Source organism: Ursus maritimus, unplaced genomic scaffold, assembly GCF_017311325.1.
Source record: "Ursus maritimus isolate PB19 unplaced genomic scaffold, ASM1731132v1 scaffold_24, whole genome shotgun sequence".
NCBI classification, from domain to species: Eukaryota; Metazoa; Chordata; class Mammalia; order Carnivora; family Ursidae; genus Ursus; species Ursus maritimus.
Genome location: NW_024424897.1, coordinates 32,931,492 through 32,957,858, shown reverse-complemented (window position 1 = coordinate 32,957,858; position 26,367 = coordinate 32,931,492). Strand labels below are relative to the sequence as shown.

General features: G+C 35.6%; 1 protein-coding gene across 2 annotated transcripts in view; it reads right to left on the bottom strand.

Moving 5' to 3' along the window:
* Nucleotides 1-26,367, bottom strand: part of VMP1 (vacuole membrane protein 1) — a 125,684-nt gene that overhangs the window by 87,742 nt on the left and 11,575 nt on the right. For both annotated transcript variants that reach the window (XM_008695468.2, XM_040640915.1), the window contains exons 2-5: nt 17,432-17,533; nt 14,963-15,098; nt 13,564-13,654; nt 12,248-12,358 (exon numbers count right to left, since the gene is read on the bottom strand). In XM_008695468.2, the coding sequence (XP_008693690.1) occupies nt 12,248-12,358; nt 13,564-13,654; nt 14,963-15,098; nt 17,432-17,507 (414 nt within the window). In that variant the 5' untranslated portion in view covers nt 17,508-17,533. The remainder of the gene's footprint in view (nt 1-12,247; nt 12,359-13,563; nt 13,655-14,962; nt 15,099-17,431; nt 17,534-26,367) is intronic.

The window sequence follows — 26,367 nt, the reverse complement described above, 5'->3', positions numbered from 1 at the left end:
TCACTTTCTAAATGTTTACTATATATATAAAAATGCAAGTGTTATATATGTGTTGACCTTGCATCCAACAATTATACTACATACACTCCCCCAATAATTTTCCAGATTTGTGGAAGTTATCTCCTCTCTGTAGTCCTGCCAAATTTTGCTTTTTATTTATTTTTATTCTTTAAAGTAAGCTCTATGCCCAGTGGGGGACTTGAACTCATGACCCTGAGATCAAGTCACATGCTCTACAGACTGAGCCACAGAGGTGCCCCAAGTTTTTTTAATATTTTGAGTATATATTATTAAACAAATACAAATTTATAACTGTTATATCTTCCTGGTGAATTGAATCTTTTATTATTAAGAATGGATGCATTCTGGGGCACCTGGATGGCTCAGTTGGTTAGGTGTCTGCATTTTAGCTCAGGTCATGATCCCAGGGTCCTGGGATTGAGCCCTGCATTAGGCTACCTGCTCAGCAGGGAATCTGCTTGTCCCTCTCCCTCTGCCTTCCCCACCCCGACTCGTGCTCTAACGACTACATAAAATCTTAAAAAAAGAAAAAAATGGATGAATTCCAGGGGTCCCTGAGTGGCTCAGTCCTTTAAGCATCCAACTTTTTATGTTTCTTCAGAGAGGGTGACTGACCGATGGGGGGCGGAGGGGGGGGCAGAAGGAATGGGAAAGAGAAAATCTCAGGCAGGATCCACGTCCAGCGCAAAGCCTGATGCAGGGCTCCGTCTCATAACCCTGAGATCAGGTTTCAGACACTTAACTAAGTCACCCAGGTGCCCCAAGCATCTGATTCTTGACATCAGCTTAGGTCTTGATCTCAGGGTTGTGAGTTCGAGCCCCATGTTGGGCTCCATACTGGGTGAAGCCTACTTAAAACAGAATTAAAAAAGAAAAAAGAATGAATTCATTTTATTAACATTTCTTGCCTCATACTCTACTTTGATTTCAATATAGCTACATAAGGTTCTCCTTGGTTGACTTTGAACGGGCTCATCTTTTTCCATTCTTTTACTATTAATCTTTCTGTGTATTCATGTTTTATGTATGTAGTTTGTATATAGCAAACAGTTACATTTTTTAAAAAAGATTTCATTAATTTGAGAGAGACAGAGAGAGAGAGAGAGAGAGGGTGAGAGAGAGAGAGCACAAGCTGGGGAGAGAGGCAGATTCCGCACTGAGCAGGGAGCCAGATGCGGGCTTGAGCTGAAGGCAGACACTTAACCAAATGAGCCACTCAGGCGCCCCCATTAAATATTTTTTTACATTTATTTGGACAACAGGAAGGAATATTTATTCCATTTATATAATTATTGATATATTTGGATTTAAATCTACCAGCAGATGCTTACTACTCATCCTGCCTGTTTTATGTTCATTTTGTCCTTCTTTGCCTTCTTGTGGCTTGGTTTTTTTCCTTTATTTTTTTTTTAAGATTTTTTTTTTTTTTTTATTCGACAGAGATAGAGACAGCCAGCGAGAGAGGGAACACAAGCAGGGGGAGTGGGAGAGAAAGAAGCAGGCTCATAGCGGAGGAGCCTGATGTGGGGCTCGATCCCATAACGCCAGGATCACGCCCTGAGCCGAAGGCAGACGCCTAACCGCTGTGCCACCCAGGCGCCCCTATTTTTTTTTTAAAGTAGGCTCCCTGCACAGCATGGAGTCCAATGTAGGGCTTGAACTGACGACCCTGAGATCAAGACCTGAACTGAGATCAAGAGTCAGATGCTTAGCTGACTAAGACACCCACATGCTCTTGGCTTGGTTTTTAAAAAATTACTCAATTTTGGGGGTGCCTGGGTGGCTCAGTCAGTTAAGCCTCAGACTCTTGATTCCAGCACAGGTCATGATCTCAGGGTTGTGAGATCAAGCCCAGTGCTGAGCTCTGTGCTGGGTGCAGAGCCTGCTTAAGATTCTCTCCCACTCCCTCTGCCCCTCCCCACCGCCCACTTATACTCTCTCTCTCAAAAAAAATAAATTAAATAAATAAACAAATAAAAATAAATTTTAAAAACTACTCAATTTTTACCTGCCCCCATTAGCTTGGTAAATACATATTTTTGTACTGCTTACCCTAAACATTTTAAGTCCTTGTTTATTACAGTATTATATAAACTAATATCTTGCCTTTAACAGGGCAATGCAAATACCTTAGAATAATCTTCAATAATTTCAATTACTACACAACTGATTTGTAGATGATGTATTTTAATTCTCTATGTATTTTAATCTCACAAGACATTATCATTACTGTCCATCTTAATTTCATTTCATCCATATATTTAGCTTTTTCTTACTTTTTATTCCTTCCTGAATCTCTGGGCTTCAATATTGAATCACTTTCCTTTGATTCAAAAAACACCTTTTGGTATTTCCTTTAGAGAATGTTTGCTAATATCTTTATTTTACAGTTCACAGGATACTTTGAGTATAGAATCTTCTGTTTTAGCTATTTTCTTTTAGTCCTTTAAAGATACCATTTCAGGGATGCTGGGATGGCATAGCTGGGTGAGCCCCTGACTCTTCGTTTTGGCTTAGGTTGTGATCTCTGGGTCATGAGATTGAGCCCCGAGTTGGGCTCAGTGCAGAGTCTGCCTGGGATTCTCCCTCCCTCCGCCTCTCCTGCTCTTGTGCTCTCTCTCTCAAATAAAAGATAAATTTTTGGGGTGCCTGGGGGGCTCAGTTGGTTAAGTGGCTGCCTTTGGCTCAGGCCAATATCCTGGGGTCCTGGGATCGAACCCTGCATCAGGTGTCCCTGCTCAGCAGGGAGTCTGCTCCTCCTGGCCCTCCCCCTGCTCATATTCTCACTTGCTCGCTCGCTCTCTAATGAATAAAGTAAAAATCTTTTTAAAAAATGCATCTTTAAAAAAAAAGATGCCATTCCACTGTCAGCTGTTGACTTCTCAACAAAATCAATGACAGCAAGAAATCAGTCTTACTGGAGTTTCTTTGAAGATACCATGCTTTTTTTCTCCATTTCTTTTTATTCTGGACATTTTTCTATGGCCTATTTTGCAGTTTATTAGTCCTGTTTTAGCTATATCTACTCAAAGTCCGATAACAGAGTTCCTAATTTCAGTTACTATGTTTTTTCAATTCTAGAATTTCCATATGGCTTTCTTTTATAGTCTTCAATTCTCTGCCAAAATATTCAAACTTGTTTTTTATTACCCTGAACACACTGCTTTTAGATTAAACTACATGTATAATAACTTCACTAAATGAACCCATTGTTGATCTGTTCCTATTATTTCTTTGTATTGACCAACTTATCTGGTCTCTTTAGATTACATGATTACTTTTGATTGAGTGCTGGACTTATATATGAAAAAAATTAGGTTAAGGTGAAGCCTAGGATGATTTTATTTTCCTTCAGACTTAAGAGTTAAGCCTGAGGGGCGCCTGCGTGGTTAAGCATCTGCCTTCGGCTCAGGGCATGATCCCAGGATCCTGGGATCAAGCACCACATCGGGCTCCATGCTCTGCTGGGAGCCTGCTTCTTCCTCTCCCACTCCCCCTGCTTGTATCCCTCTCTTGCTATCTGTCTCTCTGTCAAGTAAATAAATACAATCTTTAAAAAAAATAAATAAAATAAAAAATAAAGAAAAAAGAGTTAAGCCTGAGCTTAGTCCCTATAAGAGCTAATTTATATTGAATCCATCCTTACCTTTAAAGTATGGCCCCTTAAGGTTCCAATGCAGAGCCTGCAGGTTTATCAAGGCATATCATTACCCAGTATTATCTCTCAAGGCTTCCTCTTTAACACTAAGGCTGGCCTTGTAATTCTTTGCTTTTTAAAAAAAATCTCTATGATGCCTTTAAACAGATGTTTTTAAATTTTATTAACCTTTTAAAGATTCTTTCATGCGAAAATTGATCCAAATTGCCTAACCTATCATCACTAGAAATGGAAAAATGATCAGTGGTTTTCAGTTATGCTGACATACTGTTACATTATAAATCAATTGTGGGAAACGTTGCTTGTAATTTCTTAAGAATAATAGCTAAAGTATGTAAAATGAAATGATTGCTTTTTAAATAAAATAAGAGTAAGAATAATGATAGTAGTAGCTATCATTTCTTGAGAACTTTATATATACTAGCTACTGTCTGAAAAGTATACATGTGTTATTTCATTTAATTCTCAAAACAGACTTAAGCAGTAGGTACTATTATTATCATTCCCATTTTCAGCTGAATAAACTAAGGTTTAAAAGTTAAGAAACTTGTCAAATATCACAGTTAGTAATATTTGATCAGGCATTCAAACCCAGCTGTTAGACTCTAAATATGCCTTATCACCTTCCATGATAGGAATGAAAGATTTTAGTCTCATAACAAAATCACCTTCCATCACTTGCATATTCCTGAATAATAAAGAAAAGAATGGAATTAAAGCATTATATCAGAAACTGGGCATGCCAAGGAAGTATGTCCTACCTGTAAATATTTATGTTACAATGGAAGGAAAGGTTAATAACTGTTAAAGTAATTAATGAATATGGAAAACTATTAAGAAAACTTATTTTCCATTCACATGCATTAATTGGTATTATGTAGGTATAAATGTAGATAAATAATAGACTATGTCTTTAATCTTTTTGAGGGTTTCATATTTATCTAGAATAGAACTTGCAAATACAGTACAGTACATTGACTGTATTAGCAATGCCACCTAGTGGCAGCCAAATATAGACATACTTAGGAAAGAAGTTCTAGAAGAGTGGTTCTTAATCTGTTATGGGTTACAGTCTTTGGTGAATTTAATGGTATAGGTCCTTTTTGCCAGAAAGATGAATATCTGCAAAGACACATAACAACATGTATAGTTTCAGGGCATTAAGAGATCTCCTGAAGTCCATCTGTTGACTATTACAATTAATGGAACAAACCAACTAACCTAAAGGGCCAACTAACTCCCCTTGACCCTTGAGAAAAAAATCCATTCACTTTCCCCTCCTTTACTCTCTGGTTAGTAATCAGTAATCCTGCATAAACAGTATTTAACTTATCCTTTGTGGCTAGATACCTGTTCTCTGAAAGCTACTAGATTTCTACTGTTTTCAAATCAACCTACAAAATTTGATGGTAGCCCAAACTAGTCATTTTTTCTCTATTGATTTTCATTAAATTTAATGTGGATCAAACAACTACTCTTACTTCTGATGTTTAAAGCAGTTAAACATCTGAATTAAGTTACAACTTCAATTATACCTAAAATATAAATGAAATTATTAAAAATTTAAAAACCAAGACAATTTTTCTATTTTATTTATTTATTTATTTATTTTAAGTAGGCTCCACACCCAATGTGGGGCTCGAATTCACAACCCTGAGATCAAGAGTCATATGCTCTACCAACTGAGCCAACCAATGCTCCAAGACAATCTTTCCATTTTATTTTATTTTTTTAAGATTTTTTTTTTTTATTTATTTGACAGAGAGAGAGAGACAGCCAGTGAGAGAGGGAACACAAGCAGGGGGAGTGGGTGAGGGAGAAGCAGGCTCCCAGTGGAGGAGCCTGATGTGGGGCTCAATCCCAGAACGCCGGGATCACACCCTGAGCCGAAGGCAGACGCTTAACGACTGAGCCACCCAAGCGTCCCAATCTTTCCATTTTAAAGGCAGATATACAGGTATCTAATATTGTAGGAAATACAGTAACACTTTGAGATCACCGTGTAGTTGTATAATGAGTTGTAATTAACTAAACGAAACTTTTTTTTTAAAAGATTTTATTTATTTATTCGACAGAGATAGAGACAGCCAGCGAGAGAGGGAACACAAGCAGGGGAAGTGGGAGAGGAAGAAGTAGGCTCATAGCAGAGGAGCCTGATGTGGGGCTCGATCCCAGGACCCTGGGATCACGCCCTGAGCCGAAGGCAGACGCTTAACCGCTGTGCCACCCAGGTGCCCCTAAACGAAACTTTTAAAAGAGGTAACTTCCATACTGAGAAGAACCTAATTGGGAAATTCTGCCTATTTAAATTTTTAAGCCATGATTTCTAGTAAAGAGTACTATGATGAAGAATGAATTAAATCTTTTCCTTCTGCTAAATTTGGTTTCTTTTTCACCCATTTTACTACAAATTATTATCAAAAAGATAGTTAAATTTCTGACCAGACTACTCTTCTAACACGGTCACTTGTTTTCTTGACTGAGGAGTTATATATGTATATAGAAAATGAGCCAGTTTCATTAGCACAAAAATATATGACATGAGAATGTTAGTATCAAATCCCTATGTGAGAATAAAGGCTCAGAAATGAAAGATGTAATTAGGACTTTTGAAACACAACCACATTTCACAGATACAAGGCAAGATTGGTGATATATAAAGATAAACCCTGTCGATCATCACCAAGAAAATGTTAAATCTAAAAATATAACAAATTATTTAGAATAGCTTCTTAAATGACACAGATCAAATTTTTAAACCTTTATTTGATTCTGCTTTTGCTTCTGGTTTCCTCGCTATTTTGATCTGTTCTATAATTGCCAAAGTTTACAAGTGGATAGTCTATACTTATTGAATAATTTTTTTCCTCCACATCTGATACCTATTGGTTATTGACTACCTTCCTCTTGAGAAAACTACCTAAGATAATTCATGTAAAGTGCTGAGCACACAGCCTGGCACAGAGTAAACATTCAGTAATAGTCTATCATTCAGGATAAGCTATAGTAACAAAGAACACAAAAATCTCAATAGCTTAAAATAACAAAGTTTATTTCTCCCTTACTATACATACCCATCACAGGATGGTAAAGGGAATCTGCTCATTAGAGAGTATCAGGCTCCATCTTCAAACAATGGATAGGGAAAGAATACGACAAACCTTGCAGCTTCTGCCAGGAAGCAATAGCTATCATTTATGCTCACATTTCATTGGTCAAAGCAAATCTATGGCTGGAGTTAAATACTACAGGAACCCAAAATCTCCCCAAAGGTATGTATACCATAAAAATAAATACCAAATAAGGATTAAAAAAAAATAGAACCGACTTTAGTTAGTATTACTACAAGGACAATGATAATGTTTGCTATTGTATTAATAGTAGTAGTAACAGTGCTAACTTCTTGCAATCTGACTTTCATCCCAACTAGGCAATTGAAAAATAAAGACCAGTGACATCTTATATTTTCCTTTTGCTCAACTTCCCTGAAAATTATTTTTTGTAGATGTCATTTTTCTTCATACTCCCTGTTACACTTAAGGAATCCTGGAAGGAAAGCCTATGTCTAAATGAAAATGTCTAAAAACTAAAGATTATCTGGTCAAATGGAAATGTCATATACTGAGTCTTTCTATTTCTTTTTAACAAAGACTTTATATACTGAATTTGTTTGCTATATTGGTCTTTCATCCATTTCTGATCACTATTGTCTAAAAAAGTGTTCATATATTTATTTATCTGACCGAGACAGAGATCGAGTGAGCACGAGCGTGTGCAAGCAGGGGAGTGGCAGAGGGAGAGGGAGAAGCAGGCTTCCCGCAGAGCAGGGAGCCTGATGTGGGGCTTGATCCCAGGACCCTGGGATCATGACCTGAGCTGAAGGCAGACGCTTAACCCACTGAGAGACCCAGGCGCCCCTAAAAAAGTGGTTTTTTTTTGACAACACTGATGCATGATGAAACTCTGAGCAAACTAGGAATAGAGGTGAGCTTTATCAACTCAATAAAGTACATCTGCAAAAAACTTAGAGCTAACATGATACTTAATGGTGAGAAACTAGAGGCTTTCCCACTAAGATTGGGAACAAGGCATGATGTTCCCCCACCACTCCTATTCAATATCATACTGGAAGACTCAGCTAATGCAGTAAGAAAAGAAAATGAAAGGGTATACAGATTAAGAAGAAAGAAATAAAACTGTCTTTATTTGCAGATGAAATGATTATCAATGTAGAAAATCCTAAAGAATGAACAAAAAAGACCTGTAACACTGTTGTAGCAAGGTTGCAGTATACTAAGTTAATACACAAGTCAACTGCTTTCCTATATATCAGTAATTAATATACACAATCCATGAATCATGTCCCTAGGTAATTACCCAAATGAGTTGGAAACTCATATGCACACAAAAACTTTGAACATGAATGTTCATAGCAGCTTTATTCATAATTGCCATAATATGGAAATAACTGTGATGTCCTTCAATAAGTGAATGAATAAACAAACTCTGGGGTACATCCAGAAAATGGAATATTATTCAGCATTAAAAAGAAATCAGGTAGTAAGCCATAAAAAGACATGGAGGAATTTCTTCCTATTCTTTCTTTTTTTTCTTTAAGATTTTTATTTAATTGAGAGAGAGAGTACAGTGGGGAAGGGCAGAGGAAGAAGCAGGCTCCCTGCTGAGCAGGGACAAATTTTAAATGCATACTGTTAAGTGAAAGAAGCCAGGCAGAAAAAAACATACAATGTATAAATCTAACCATATAACATTTTGGAAAAGCCAAAACTTACAGAGACAATAAAAGGATCAGTGGTTATTAAGGGTTCATGGGTGGAGGAGAGGTGGAAGGTAGGAATAAATAGGTGGAACATAAGCAATTTTTAAGGCAGTGAAACTACTTCATATGATACTATATTGGAGGACATCGCATTATGTATTTATCAAACCCACAGAACTGTAAAACGAAAAGTGAATTCTAATGTAAACAATTGGCTTTAGTTAATAATTTATCAATACTGGCTCCTCAGTTGTAACAAATGTACCATACCCAAGTAAGATGTTATTAATAGTGAAACTATCATGTTGTACACCTAAAACTAATATATTTCATGTTAATTATACCTCATTTAAAAAACAAAGCAAAACATAGGGGAAGCTGTGTGCGTGTATGTGCATGTGTGTGTGTATAAAATGTACAAGGAAAACTTTACCCTTTCTGCAACCCTAAAACTGGTCCAAAAAATAAAGCAAGAATGCAAGCAAAGCAAGCAAGCCAGCCAGCCAGAAGGAAGGAAAGGAAGGAGAGGAAGGAAAGGAAGGATGGGAAGGGAGAAAGGAGGGAAGGAAGGGAAGGGAGAAAGGAGGGAAGGAAGGAAGAAAAGAAAAAAGGAAAGAAAGAGGAGTGCGTGGGTTGCTTAGTTGGTTAAGCGACTGACTCTCGGTTTTGGCTCAGGTCATGATCCCAGTCAGGGTTGTGAGCTCAAGCACCGATCATGGAGCCTGCTTAAGATTCTCTCTCCCTCTCCCTCTGCCCTGCACACAGGCATGCTCTCGTTCTCTCTCTCTAAAAAGAGAGAGAGAGAGGGGAAGGAAGGAAGGAAGGGAGGGAGGGAGGGAGGGAGGGAGGGAGGGAGGGGCGTTCTTAGTCCTTTGCAAATTTCCTTTTTTTTCTGTCCAATCACTGGCACAAGCAATCCACTTGGATCAGGTGAAGATCTCATCTACCTTGCAATATAATTACAACATCCTTTTAAAATTCTCTTTTTAGGTACTTACAATACATACTGAATACACAAGTGAACACAAAACTGTTTTCTATTTAGTAATGGTATCAAGATCTACTCACTCAAGTAAAAAACCAACAGTTATCTTTGGCTCCTTCCCCTATAATTAAATCACAACATATTTGTAATTGTACTAACCACATTTCTCTAAGATTTGTCCTGTTTCATCCCAATGCTACTACCACTCCAACCACTCTTTTGAAATATTAAAAATGTATGCCATATTTTGGTATCATTCTGCTCGCCTTCTCTCTGCAAGTTCTTTTTTGTAATCTCCCCTCCTCTCCATACTTCCTGCTACCTCCATGGAAGCCTCTGTCTCTCAGAAGGATTATCACAACTGCCCGTCTTCTTTCTCTCCCACTTTCAATATATCTCCCACACTACAGCTAATATCATGTATTCAAAATGCAGATCTCATTATTTTACTTGTATTTAATTTAAGCACATTTAAAATAATTCTAGGGGTGCCTAGGTGGCTCAGTCGGTTAAGTGTCTGCTTTCAGCTCAGGTCATGATCCCAGGGTCCTGGGATAGAGCCCCTGCATTGGGATCTCTGCTCAATGGGGAGCCTGCTTCTCCCTCTCCTCCCTGCTTGTGCTGTCACTATCTGTCTCTCCCTCTCTCAAATAAATAAAATCTTTAAAAAATTTTTTTTAATAAAATAATTCTAAATACTCACAAACAAAAATCAAATTTACTTAATGCTAAAAAAGTGGCCTGATCCACTCTGGACCCCAGTTTATTATTAGCAGTGATAATGCCACAAAATTTTTACTTATTTATTTAAGAGAGAGAGAGAGAGAGAGAGAGCGCACAAGGGGGAGGAGGCAGAAGGAAAGGATAGAGAAACTTTAGCAGGCTCCACACCCAGTGTGGAGCCAGAGGTGGGGCTCAATCTCACGACCCTGAGATCATGACCTGAGCTAAAACCAAGAGTTGGGCACTTAACCGACTGCACTACCTAGGTGCCCTGCCACAAAACTTTTATATGGCTCTTATGTATAACGCAACACAATTTCAGATGTTTCTTGATTAAATCTTCATACTTACTAAACTAGTATAACATATACAGTACTGATTTTTAATGAGAGTATAATACGTTCCTTCAGATAGCTCTTGAGGAATTCCTTCTACACTTGTGAAAAGCCTAACCACACTCCATTAAATCTGCGCTCTGAGCCCCCACCAGAACTCCTTAATTTATGGAAGACTTGCCTTTTCACTCAAACAAATTTTATAATAAATGATTATTTGTATGTTTCTAAACACTTTACTGGATACTTGGATCAATGGAATCAAAATAACGTTTCATATCAAGACATTTTATAAATGTCATTTTATGAAGGTTTCTCATGGATATGAAAAGAAACAGGAAACATAAAACTTCCTTGTTTCAAATTTCTTTAACTTATTGTGCAATTTCTAAGTTTCATTAGAATCCCTTTTAAGATTCGGCAGAATTTGCTACCTGGGTTGCTTTTTAGATACTTCTAAATTAATCAAATGCTACAAATGAATTCCTGAATCTGGTTTTCCCAAGGAATCTCAGAGGAAAGGTCTAGAAAAGAACAGAAGGTAACCTATATAACCTGAAATTCTTTCTTTTCCCTTCTCCCTCAACCTCTAATATAGCATTATACTTCTAAAACTGTAATTATTAAAGAAACACTAATATGGATTAGTTCTCTGAGATTTATGCCCCTATTTGGGATAAAATCAGCAACCAATCATGAAGAGAATTCTAAAATTTGAGATTTTAAAGTCCTAAAAACTTGGAGAAGTTGTGAATTGATTAAGTCTCAAATTATTCTTCAGGCCATTAATTCAGCAGCCTTCTGAACAATCATTCCTTAATACTTATGTTTCCTGCTTCAGAAATGAATTCATTGAAGCATAAAGATCAGAAGTGTTTGCTGTGTTGAACTTTATTTGGCAATCAGTACAGCTGTGACAACTTTTCACCTGTCTTTCCCCAATCAAGATCAAGCTACTTCAAATATGGAATTGTTTTCAATTCCTCAGGAACAGGAATAGAGTGAAATAAGAGAGGCATCCAGGGCACAAAATTTAATGAAATACTCACTCATCAAGCCCATATTTACATGACCCTGAAAGTGCCATTTAAATTCTGTGCCCTAGATGTCTTGCTTGTCATCCCCTGGTCCTAGTTCTGCTATAATTTCAGTACATTTGGAAAACCTATCTTTTATCTCTCTAATTTCATAAGTAAAATAATATTTTTAGGAGGGGTACATTTTATATTTTGATTTAAAAGGACTTAAGAAAGCTTTTAATTCTACATGCATATGATTAACCACATTCAATACCAAAATGACTATCCAGGTGTGTATACATGGTGTCTGAGGACATGAGGGAAGACACCATTTCTCATTTGCTGATTAACAGAGAAAGTAAACTGTTCAAATTAATTCTAAGCCTTACATGAAATTTTGTACTTTTAAAGAACTTCAACTATTAAAACGACAACTGCATAAGCAAAAGAACCATTATTCCAAAATCTGGAAGGATAAAAAACATTTCCTGGCTGAATTAATTTAAGTAACCAATCTCATCTGCCCAAGGGTTTTTCCCTCTTCTCTTTTTAAAACCTCAACCCAAAAGAAAAACAGAATTCTAAATCAAACTTAAAACACGAATCTGAGGATGAGAATGCTTCTAAAATGCAAAGGTAAGTAAATAAAAATCTTAGAATTTTAACTTCTGAAGTAAAAGCACCAATTAAAACATCTCCTTCAATCTTGCTTATTGTTATTCTTACCAGATAAAGGAGGAAGGTGTGCAGCCCTGTTCCAAGCCCAACAGAAGACAAAATTCCTAAGCCTATCCAGTAGGCATACAAAAGAAATTGTTTCTCTATACGTTGCACATACTGAAAAATAAAAAGGATACAGTGAGAAAAAACCCAACAGGTTTGTTAAACAAAAATATGTTATTTATCACCTATTATAAAAATAAAACAAACCAACTAAAGTAATTTTCTAATAGGAAGAAAGAAACCCCTTCAAGAGAACTAATTCTTCTTATATGTGATGTCAGAGAGGCAAAAAATGCATCTAATTGTAATAAAGCTCTTGTGTTTAGACCTTTAAAGTCCTACTATTGCAAATGAATTTATATGAAAAACGCAAATTACTATTAAGATAACTATGAGAATAAAAGTTTTAAAGATATCTGAAAGTTACAGAGACTTTAAGAAAGCACTGTAATAAACAGCGGTGAGAGTGGGGCAGTTATTCATATATTTGTGAATGGAATATATTCTTGTTTATCCAAGTAAAAAATGGAATAAAATTATTTTTGTATATTTAAGACCAAGATGCTTTTTAAACAAGAGTAAACTGAATGAAGTCCACAGAGCTATGGACTTCTTGGAAGCATTCCAGACACTAGATTCTAGATTCTCATACTGGCAAGTAAATTCATTAAACCAGTTCCTTGCAAACTCTTAATGACACACACAGATTTCTTCAAAATATTTAAAAGAAATGAATTTAAAACTATAAAAACTTCTCTGCGATTACAGGTTAACTGCTTTAAAAAATAAAACAATACCACTTTTAGAACCATTTCCCATTAGAATACATTAATGTTTTACTATTTTAACTAAAGTTATTAACAAAATGTCCTATTTTCCATTCAGTTACATTGCACTTACAGACTACAGGCAAATGAACTTCTCCCTTTTTATACACATAAAACCTAACCTTCAATCTAGGATGAATATATCTGGATGGATGGATCACAGCAGAGTGTTATAGAAAATATGAAGACTTCAGTGCTGATTAAAAGATTCAGGCTATTTTGACTAAACACCATCAGGAAAGTTACATTTGAATCCTTGAAAATAAAAATGATATATGCCAAATATAAATGCTCAGCAGCCATGAACTGCCACAAGAATATTTTTAATATTTGGTCTTAAAGACATTAAGATACCAGTTGAGATAAATTTAAAAAACCAAACCAAGTCTAAAAATGTGGAGGGTAGAAATTTTATCAAACCCACAACAGTCCCATTTTGACACTGTTTGGGAGGTACAGGCACAAGAACAGAAAAGCTGCTGAACCTCTTACCTGTTGATGTGCTCCTTCAACATAATACGTAGCTATAAGTACAGCAAGCAGCAGTAAAAAAGACACCACAATGCTTTGACGATGCCATAATCTTAAAAACAATTTAAAAACAAAAATAAATGAAATATCTCACAGGATCTGTCACTCCCAAAACAATTTCTTGAAGCACTTAGGTTATTTAGCATAGCTGTAGAATCAGTTCTTTTGGGCAGAACTCTTCTGTCCTTAAACACGATGGTCTCTTGGGGTACAGAAAAAGGTCAAAAGAAGATACATGGGAATAGAACATCCAATTTCTTATCATAAGCCCTACTGTAGTAGCCTTTCCCTTACCCAAAAGACTGACCTTGATTACATCCCAAATTCTCACTGGGACAGGTGTTATAATATAATGAAAAAAGCACTGGCCTTCAAGTTAGAGGACCTTTGAGTAAGACACTTAAACAACTGATTCTGTTTGTTTTTAAAAGCATAATACAGTTGACCACAACATGGGTCAGAACTGCGCAGGACTACATGTGGATTTTTTTACAGTATAGGACTGTAAATGTATTTTCTCTTCCTTATGATTTTCTTAGTAAGATTTTCTTCATAAGATTTTCTTCTCCCTCGCTTACTATATTATAAGAATATAGTACATAATATATACACAAAGCTTCTGATCAAAAGTAGGCTATTAGTAGCTAAGTTTTTGAGGAGTCAAAGTTATACACGGATTTTCAACTGTGTGGGGGTTGGCACCGCTAATCCCTATGTGGTTCAAGGGTCAACTGTAATCATATATTTGTTTTACTAGTTTCACAGAGTTGCTTTAAGGATCAAATGAACTGAAAAAAGTTAAAAAATGCTTTACAGACTGTAAGTACAATAAAAACGTACGATATTATTGAGGATAATAACTTAGAAAGGCCAGTCCAAAATGATAAGGCATGCAAAAGTTCAACTTGCTCTTTATTATATCTGAAACAGGGCTTATAAGTACTAAATTTAAAGATACAACACATTTCCATGGCAGAGTCCTTTTTCATTGGCTCAAATTATCAGTAAAAGTGCCACGTATCCTGAACTCTGTCCTACTAAAGAATCAGTGTATCTAATGTACACAGGTCCAATTACCCCTAAAGGTAAAGCCAGAAGAAAAAAAAAATCTCATTTCCTATGTTCTCCTTTGCATAAAAGATTCAACGGGAGACAGAGGTCAACTGTAATAATCCAGTGAGCAAATAGCAATATACTCCCCTAATCTATTTTTCTTCAAACTACAGAAAGAAAAATAGCATGTTCCTAAAACATTCTAAATTTAATTAATTCATTTCAAAAGAGCAGTTTGTAGAGATTGTTAAAGATTTCTAAAAGTAGTAAATAAGGTTTATATAAAAGGTAATGGAAGGCTCTTTACTTTGAGGTCCATTCCTTCAAGATTACTAGGATTTCCAGAGAAAAATACTGCAAGGTAATGAGCGGCTGTCTCCATAGGACAATATTCTGCCTTTCTTCCCGATCCCTCCTCTTCTTTTCATTCACTGAAGAGGGGTCTGAAAAACATTAGCACAGAAATTAAAACAGAATATTCACTTTTTCCAATCACTTTCAAAATTCATCTACTTTTCCATCCCACATTGGAAGGACTGCATATTGACCTCAAAAAAAACAAGCAATGTGTTCGCATGATAAGTCTTAGACAGGCTAGGTGCTTCTGCTTTACTTTGAGAACTATTTTTGCAATTATTTTATTGTTAGGACACAAGTTTCCTTTCTTGTATGCTACTGAAATACTAAGCTAGCCCACCTTCTATGAAGGACAATTAGCAACATGTCAGAGAACAAAGTGGTTTAGAGTTCAAAATGGGAAGGCAAACTACTTGGTTCCAAATTCTGGTTACAAGTCATGTGACCTCGGGAAAGTTAGTTAACCTTTCTATCTCTCAGTATTCCCTTCTATAAAATGAAAATGAAAATAGTACTTACTTTTTTAGGGTCACTGCAAAGATTAAATGAGTTAATGTATGTAAAGCTTTCAGAAGAGTCTGACAATAAGTGTATAAGTGTACAATTAAGGTTATTACCAAAATTACAAATGTATATACCCTATAACCCAATAATCCCATTTCTAAGAATGATTAGGTATGAGATGAAATGTCTCTTGTACAAGTTTATTCAACGCAATGTTACATGTCTAAGCAAAAGATTATAAACAACTTAAATGTTAATAGCAGACAGAGGAGTGATTAAAGTATGCTATATTCATACAATGGGATACTAAGCAGCCATAATTAAGAAGTTCTTCACGTACAATTATAGCACAATCTCTAGGAAATATTAAGCCAAAAAACAACAACAACAACAAAAAACCCCACAGTACAGGAGAGTAACTGTGTCATATTAACATTAATTTTAAATTCCAAGGGGGTGGGCAGCAGGGGAAGAACATATAAATGTACATGCTTTTTGAAAGAAAGGAAAGAAAAAATAACATGCAAAACCTCCTAATATGAAGAGACTATATGACATATGCATGCCTATCTCTGAATTATGAAACTCTTGGTGAAAAGATATAAAATTTATCAATAATCAGAGTAACCAAAAGTCAGATAAGTGCTGCAAAATGTGTTCTGCAAGGCAACGTAGTGATCAAGGCAAAGAGAAACTATAATTTCAGATAGCTTGCACTTCTTCCAATGTAAGAGAATTTCTATGATATATTATCACCATGCTAGAGTATTACTTGCAATATATTTGAGATGCCAAACAATTCAGAAGTCAAAAAGAAAACCATTACAATTAACAGAAGTGGAAAATATTTCATTGTCCTTTAAACACATTAAGGAAAGTTTATTTACATGGATGTAAATAAAAACCATAATTTTCAGGGCTTTCTTTTCTTTTTTTTTTTTTTTTGGTAAATGTATGAATAAGAGTCAAATATACTGAAATTTCTCACAAATTCCAAATTTGGTGAAAATATAAATCTATTTATCACAAATGAAAAATTTTAAATAAACCCACAATGATCACATTCTAACTTTTTTGATATTTGTGTATTTAGGATTAGTGTAATAAGTAACTTTATAATTTACTTCTAAAGTTACAAAATAGCATGATAATACTGAGCACCAAACAATACCAAATAAATACTTACTACACCATAAGATTAACTAATAATAATCTTGTACCTAGAACAGTGCTGATGTGACTGTGACTAGGCTGCTTCTGCTACCACTATCAAAATTCACCATATCGGCGCTGGCCCATAATTTAATTTACTATGAGGAGTAAACAAAAGATAATTACAGTAGTTTCCCTTTATCTGTAAGGGACATGTTCCAAGACCCCCGGTGGATGTCTGAAGCCACAGACAGTACTGAACCCTATATATAATATGTTTTTTCCTATATCTATATAGATGTGATAAAGTTTAATTTATAAATTAGGTAGCAAGATTGACAGCAGTAATTAATAACAATTATAAAAATATACTGTAAGTTATGTGAATGTAACTCTCTCTCTCAAAATGTCTTACTGTACTGTCCTTGAGATTTCGTGACATAATAAAATGCTTATGAGATGAGATGAAATGCAGTGAATGATGTAGGCAATGTGACCTGGCATTAGGCTTTTACTGACCTTCTGATAATAGATCATTCTGTTTCTGGACTGCAGTTGGCCATAGGTAACTGAAACCGTGGAAAAAGAAAATGCAGACAAGGGGGAGGGGGACTTCTGTAATCTAATACAAGACATACAAGAATCTTATTTTCTTATTATATTAACAAAAGATATAAATATTAGATGTATTTCTATTTTACTCCTATGAAAAGGATATCATTTAAGCCTGCAGATCTTCTCCCTCCAAACCACCATAATTTACCTGTGAAGTTTCCATTATATTGTTCCTTGTTCATTGCTACACGTCTCTGGTCACAGTTTTTTCCATTCTCTGCCATTTCATAGATCAATAACTCTTGAGGAGCTAATAAAGCAAAATAAAATCCAAAAACATGTTACATACTTCTGCTTTGCATTTATGACTGAAAAAACTGAGAAACAACATGGTAGTAATATTCTGCATGCTTCCTGAATAACGTGCTTACACTTTCATCTTCTCTTTTATAATCAAGATTTGAATAATTTGTATAGAAACTGTAATAGAAGTAGAAAAAATATAAAAGCCATGTAGTTGTAAACCTTTTTCAGTCATTCTAGTGATCTTCCAGATTAAAATTTAGAGGCAATTTGTCTACTGCAGAAGGATATAAAATACTAGCACCTTCAAATATTGATAAGCTATAGCCTTTTTGGGGCGGGGGGGGCAGAGGGAGAGAATCTATTTTTTTTTTTAAGATTTTATTTATTTATTTATTTGTCAGAGACAGAGAGCACAAGCTGGGAAGCGGTGGGCAGAGGGAGAAGCAGGCTGCCTGCTAAGCAAGGAGCCCGATGCAGGGCTCAATCACAGGACCAAGAGATGATGACCTGAGCCTAAGTCAGATGCTTAACCAACTGAGCCCCCCCAGTGCCCCGAGAGAGAGAGAATCTTAAGCAGGATCCATGCCCAGCATGGAGATAGATAGGGAGCTCAATCTCACAACCCTGAGATCATGACCTGAGCCAAAATCAAGAGTTGGATGCTTAACTGACTGAGCCACCCAGACGCCCCTGAAGTCTTCCTGATTCATAATTTAATATCATACACACTACTCAAATTTCACCAGTCTTTCATAGCTCTTTTAGCATTATTAGAAAAAAATGGATGATACTACCAAAAATGTCAAAAATGTTGATACAGATCGAAGACCAATTTTATTTAGGAAAAAATTCTACTGAAAAAAAAATATGGGCCTGAAAAAATAAAAATTATAAATGTTTAGGATATGTTAAATGTACTCTTTGTATCATGCTTCATATTACATGTATAGGTATAAATTTTCTTTAAATCCCTATATTACAACATATAAATTGTGCTGACATAATTATTCTATATAGAAATACCGAATTGCCTATAACTATTACCATTCTTTCAGGTGTTAGTAAAGCAAATCTTTCTACTCAAGAAGCACAGTATTTCAGGGTGCCTGGCTGGCTCTTGATTTCGGCTCAGGTCATGATCTCAGGGTGCTGGGATTGAGCTGATTCTCTCTCTCCCTCTGCCCTTCCCCCCCCCATGCTCACTTGTGCTCTCTCTTTCTCTCTCTCTCAAATAAATAAATCTTAAAAAAAAAAGAAAAAAACAGCAGTAGCACAGTACTTTGATCAAGTCTGCAATGCGGGCCTTAATATACTCTGAAAGTGCCAGGAATCCTGCAAGACCTATATTCAGCTGGTTAGAATATTATATGGTAGTGGGTTTAGTCTTCCTATAGTTTGTTAGTTGGAACTATTTTATTCCTTGACTGAAATTCTAACTATAATTACCACCTGCAAAATATATGCTTTGTTAAGGAAAATAAGTGAAAGATTATATATAAAAAGCATACACTCATCACTTCAACAAAAGGTGTCTTCTTTAGACACAATCCATTTGTGGACACCTTTGTTTTCTTGCCGTCATTTCTCAAAAAGCAAATAAACACATCAAGAAATAAAGTACAGGATTCGATTAGCACAGATGGATAGCCTGGAGTAGAAGATTATAAGACTGAAAGTTTGAAAATCTTGATTTGTATCCCAGATTTGTCACTAACTAGTGGAGTGATCTTAAGCAAACCTCATTTTTTTTCTAGATCTCTTCTTTTTTTGTTTGCTTGGGGTTTTGTTGTTGTTGTTTTGTTTTTTAGATTTTATTTTTAAGTAATCTCTACACCCAACATGGGGCTCAAACTCACAACCCCAAGATCAAGAGTCACATGCTCTACCAAATGAGCCAGCAAGGCACCCCTAGATCTTGATTTTCTGATCTACAAAATGAGAACAAATTCTCACTGTCACAGGATTGGTAAGAATGAAAGAGTGTGTGTATGTGTGTGTGTTTGGGCATGCATGTGTATAACCACATCAAAAGGGTAGGAGGTATATGAAGCAGTAAACTGCCTATACTAGAGAAACTACTTCATTAGTACATGCCTCACTGCCACATTTCAGTGATGTCAGTGTCTTTCATTCAGTGCTTATTTTAAAAATTCTGGAGTCTGTACCAGGCTCTGAAGACAAAATATGAATAACACAAGGTCCTTGTCCTCCAAAGGGTTCTTTCTTCTAATAGGGAAGCCAGATGAGCACAGGACTTCACTTAAAATGAAATAGATATCAGTATCTAACTTAGTGGGAAGAAAACAGGTTTTGGAGTCTAACAGAACTGGATTCAAACTCAAACTTCGTTAAGTAATCTACTCCATGAGCTTGAACAAATTTCTCAATCTCTCTAAACATCAGTTTCTTTAACCCATAAAATAGAGATAACATGACAAGTATCAAAGGGTTGCTGTGAGGATCAAACAAGGTAATGTATATAAAATACTAATATATTGTCTCACCTTTCATATGAACTCAATATATATACTAGCTGTAATGATGAGGAAGAAAGTACAGGAGCAAGTATGGGAGCTCAGAGTACAGTACGTTCAGAAGCGTTCATAAAAAAGCTGGAAATTTGATTCTGCAAACTTAAGTCATACTTATGTGACGATGCTTTCAAAAGATAGAGTACAAGCAATTACAAAAAAAGATAAATGAAGTTATTTTGTGAAAATAAAACCAGAGCATCACAACAGGTCCACAAAATGTAAATGTATTCCACAAATCATGCTTTCTGGGCTTTATTAATAAAATTAACTGAGGATATTGAAGTGGACCATATAATAATGGAGTGTAGGATTTTCTATCTTCAAATCATTTAACTAGAAGCCATTCTTAAGTTCTGTAAAAACTTAAAACTGGTACATTCATATTAAGCCAAATTCTGTAGGCAATTTTTTTTCAGAGATGAACAGCTACATCACACTAAATAAAATGTAATTAATTTGTGGTAAAAAGATTAACAAGTCATAAAGGGGCATGTGTGTTATGAAGAAAAAATTCTAAAACTTGTCCTTCTGCCAAACACTGTGATAACTGAGCTCATTTCCTGAGTTGTCTGCCTTTGGCTCAGGTCATGATCCCAGGATCCTGGGATCGAATCCTACATCAGGCTCCTTGTTCAGCAGGGAACCTGTTTCTCCCTCTCCCTCTGCCTGCCCCTCTCTCTGCCTCAGTCACATAAATAAAATCTTAAAAAAAAAAGATAAAAACTTTTATCCAAAACAACTTGAGTCCATTTGAGTCCCTACTTACAACAATGGTATTATGCAATTGTTTGAAGATGTTTTTAAAGATATTGCAACAGGAATTTTCATTTGAGCAAATACTGTGTTCTTACACAATATGTTAAAAAAAAAACAGCTTACTGACATTTCCTACTCAAAAAATTCTCTGGAAAACAAAATAGTCTGGAATTTTGTTTTGTAAGAAATAACCAAGGAAACTAAGTTATTTTCTTTTAATCAGTCTACCTCTTACAAACAAATTAAGTTCACAGTTTTAAAAACAACTTTTTAGAAAAACTTTTGCCATTCCCAAAAGAATTATAAATATAAAGCCAAACATGCAAAGAATCACCCGTGTTCTAAATAGTTAAGCTTATAAAAGCATCACAACTTTTTCGCATTTTAACCATTTTTTAAAATGTTTTACACTATTCCTTGTCTTTTAAAACTCCCTTGAAAACACCCTCAATTCTTCTGCAATCACATATGCACTTTGCAAAACTGCAATGTCCCTGGAACAACCTCCATCTTTATGGTCTGTCTGACCAGGTGAATGTAACTGGAGAAAAATCAACCAACTTCACAGCTACTTTAAATTCGCACTATCTCTCTTTTCTGAAAGTAAATAAATAAAGTGTTTAAAATTTTTTTTTGGAAATTTGTGACAAAACCATGCCAGTCAGAGTCCTAGGCGTGGGGATAAATCCAAAATATTCCTAGCTTGCTTAAAGGACTGAAATCTCCTCAAACAGGAATCTAGCACATATTCCTGACATTCAATGGAGCTTACTTTGCAGTAAGAGTTGTAATATCAATTTTAATAGCATACAACTAAGTTAAGTTATATTTTTAAGAATGAGGTCTGTGGATAGGATTAGAAGACAGAAATAGGAAAGAAGCATAACTCAAACATCAAATAGTAATTTTCATTGTGAAAATATATCTAGATGCAAGGAATGCTTTAAAAGGTAGCAACTAGCAGATTTTAAATACAGCTGAAGCATTTAAAATGAAAGGTTGATATTAAGACATGTGGGGTCTTTTGTTTCTGGCAGAAGCGCTGAGAAAAAACTGCCAAAATCAGCTCACAAAGGTTCTTTGTAGATTGTACATCCACTGTTAAGACCATAATACTCCATTCATTTTAAACATTAGCTACACTTGTAATGCAAAAACAATGTGAAACTAAATTACTTTGAGTTCCCTAAAGCAACACAGAAAACATTTATGGATGACATGAAAACAGCAACTACCAGAGTAATATGAGTTAGTGGAGAATTTAACAAGATGAAAAGAAAAAGAAGAGTAATGAAGCCATTGACTGTAATTTTCTTGGCCACTGTATTCCAAAATAAAATGAACACACTTCCTTTAAAAAAAAATCACTTATTCAAATGATTCTACTTTCTCACAAAAATATTAAGTCAGCTTTCTCAATAAGGCACACTGTTCTTCATACAAGGCATGCAAAGACAGAAAACTTGAATATTATACCTTTCAGTAACCTTTCTTAGCTTTCAGAAGTGTGTATATTTAATTGGACTATTTAGTACATTCATTCACAGACTACTTCAAAATAGCTGTAGATTTCTCTAAAACTATTAAGAAACTGCAATTTATTATTAGAAACTTAGTAAATAATCTAAGCAAAAAGTAGTAAATATATTTTGACCAGTGAGGCTTTCATATAGTTTTCCACTTGTGCAGGGGTAAAAAGCCAAAGATAATTCAAACACCATGCACAGTATCAGTGACTATTATTACATCATCTGACTGCAAGAGCCAGAGATTATCACATGGTTGGGCACTATAAAAGTGTGTTTTCTGAAAATTCATTATTTGAATAAGAATATATGAAAAAAAGCCCTTGAATCTTTTTGAACTTTTCTTAAAGATTTATTTATTTATTTTAGAGGGAGGGGGAGATGGAGGTGCAGAGAGAGAGGGAGAGAATCCTCAAGCATCTTCTCCACTCAACAGAGCCCCACATGGGGCTCAATGCAGGGCTCAATCCCAGGACGCTGAGATTGTGACCTGAGCCGAAATCAAGAGCTGGCCACTTAACCTACTGAGCCATCAGGCGCCCCTCTTTTTGAACTTTAAAAATCTCAATATATCTCCCAATAATGGGTTAGCAGGTTATGAAGGTATATATATATTTCTGGCCTAAAATGTCCCTCAACTTAATTTAGTGAAGTGTAAAATACAATTAAACAATCTTCTAATTGATGAAAAGATCTAATTTTTAATTAGATAAAATTTTAAGTAAAAAATCCCCATTTTATTTTATTTTTAAGATTTTATTTATTTATTTGACAGAGAGAGAGACAGCCAGCGAGAGAGAGAACACAAGCAGGGGGAGTGGGTGAGGGAGCAGCAGTCTCCCAGCAGAGGAACCTGATATGGGGCTTGATCCCAGGACTCCGGGATCACGCCCTGAGCCCAAGGCAGACGCTTGACGACTGAGCCACCCAGGCACCCCTAAAAATCCCCATTTTAAAAAGATACAACCTAGAAGACATTTTAGGGTCCCCCTTTGTGAGAGTTTCATAGGTTTGGGGGGAATGTTTATCTCTCATTTCCAATATATAAAAATATAATTTTATGTTTCTTTGGGTAAAAACATGATTTTATTTTAATGAAGAAAATATGTAACTTGTAAAATTACAGCTTGAAAAATCCCATTTCTCGTTTTCTCTCAATCTACTAAACGTTCATTCAGTTTTTCATAACCAACGCAATCTTAGCAAAACATTCTCACGAAAAGGATGGGGGAATAAAGTGAAGAATTAAAACAATAAAAGGAGTAAGATTCCAAAATTGGGAGATTCAGCTAACTGTGAGACCTTGGGAATGTTACTCCACATTTCTGATTCTGTCTTTCCGCATCCAATTATCAGACACATAAAGTAAATTACTGCCATAATTTTCTTTCTATTCTAATAGTCTAAGAATTCTACCTAGCCCAAGGTTAGGGTTTGGATTTACGTAACAATAACTACTTTGTATAGTGATTTATAGTTTACATACAGATTAGCTAAACTGATACTAACAACCCTTTGTAGGGCACAGTTATTTTAATTCTTCTACAAATGAGAAATTCAAGGGCTGGACGGGTCCTAAATTGCAATTCAGCAGCATATAGATGGCAAAGTTAGGGTTCGACCTCACGTTTCCACACCCAAATTCAATGTTTCTTCTACTACACAAAATAATCTAGTTAGAGTCCTTTCAATTCTCACCAAGGAATTCCAGAGTCACAGAAAAAATAAAATGATAATAAAATAGTTCCAAAAGTTCAGCATGTTCTAGTACTTACAAACAATTCCCATTAGTAGAATTAAGAGAACTCTCAGCTCTGTTGATTATCACAAACAGACAAATAATGGACTGTCATTAAAATCGGATGACTTCACCTTTGCTTCTTTCAGTCATTTCTTTGTGGGTTTTTACTGTTTGTGTATTTCTGACAAAATTTTAAATTCGGATTGCTTAACAGACTCCCTACTTTATTGCCCCTAAATACCTGAGGAATATAAACTAGCCCGTACGAGTCATTAATAAGAGAGTAAGTTAAATCACAGAATATTTGCAAATGACAAAGGTACACATTTCAGATTATCTAAATCAAAATGAAGGATTTGATACAGATAATTCCAAGCTTTATGATCTATGAAACAGGTTTTTTTTAAAATCCACAGTTTGGAAAAATACTAGAACTTGCTATATGTTATCCATCCATTGAAATGGTAGTAATGCTCCCACTACACCCATTAAGATGGGTAAATGGAAATAACCGTTGGTATTTTTTGGTCATTCAACATTAAAGAGACCAGAATGACCTACAGCACTTCCTACATTGAACTGTCATTCTTTGCCTACTTTAAAGGGTATTTTGGATTTCATTTTCTCTTAAATATTAAATAGCTTCCTGATAACAATCATTTATGAACCTTTACTTCTATCTTAAGAAAATTAGAACCTACTGAGTATATAAATCATGCTGTCATTATGTGTAACAATGAATTCTTTGCATCCAAATGGCTTCAAGGGGTTTTATAAAATAATAAACTAAAATACTACACATGGAAAAATATAAATTAAACTTTTCAGTAACAGTTACTATATGATGTCAGGTACATGTACTAGGAAGTTTGAGGATTCCCTCCTCTCCGTAAAAATTGGACCCTGGATTGGATATATTCTTTGAGAAATCACTGGTTTCACAAAGGGAAGAGGCGGTCTCCAAGGTCCCTTCTATCCCTCCAAAAAAATAAGTAAACTACACAACAGACCCAGAGAGACTGAATGGTTTAAGAGCCAGGTGGTTGTGAGGCATGATGGGAAAAGAAGAAAACCTGAGCAGTAGAAAGGAAATGGATAGGAGCAACCAGCAATTGAGAGGGCTCAAGCTACCCTGAGAAAAGATTCTGAGAGCAACATCCCTGTAGAAAGACTGAACTTGGGAGGTGGGAAGCTGTATTAGTGACTTTCTCTCTCAGCAAAACCCCATGAAGAAAAACAGAATGTCATCTTAAAAATATGCCACTTTGGCATATTGATTACTTTGAATTAAAGGCACTTTTAAGAAATGGCACTTCGTTTCTTAAAACGGACACTTTGACTCTCCTTTTTCTTCCTGAAAGCAAGAAATAAAACTCCCATGTGAAAGGTACCCTCCCTGTACCAGGAGGAAGGAAGACATTCTTATTACCAGAGATGGGAACTTGGGTCTGATAAATCTGTACAAACAAACTTTTGTTAAATTAACCTTTATCTTCCTAGTTATTTTTTCACCATTTACTACCTCTAGATCAAACTCCTTTGTCTTGTCAATTCTTCACAAGTGTATTGTTTCTTGGTCTACAAGGTATAAAAGCGTCCTCCTCTGGTCACTTCTTGGGGTCTTTATTCTCTTGTGAAGGTTCCCATTTACATGTAAAAAAATTAGTAAAGTTTGTATGCTTTTCTCCTATTAATATGTCTTACATCAGTTTAATTCCTAGGTCCAGCAGGAGACCCAAAGAAGGCAGAGAATACTTCCTCTGCTACAACCACAAGGGCCACTGATGTAGTCCCAAATTAGAGCTGCCTTTCTAGCTCTCAGCAGAAGTAGAAGTAAACCCTCTTTGTAAATTAGGTCTGCTGGACTCCAGCAGAATAAGATCAATCAATAAACTCATAAAAGTCCCAGAAAACAAGTCATTATCAGTACAGACCCCTCCATTTGGCCCCATCAATCCCCTACCTCTTCAGGAAAAGAACAACAGATATCAGAGATTCAAGTACAGATTAAGTATATTACAGAATAGCTATGGATAAAATGTTTGCAGAACAAAGGATGCAATTACAAAGATGAACACACAATAAAAACTATCACACCTGAATAGATTTGAAGGAAAGAAAAGCAAATGGAACTTCCAGAAGTAATAACTGTTGAAATTAAAAGCCAATGTATGGATTAAATGCATGGATCAAACACAGATGAAGTGAACTGGATGAGCTATCCAGGGAATTTATTAAGAATGCAGCAGAGATAAGATGGAAAATATAAGCAAATAAGAGA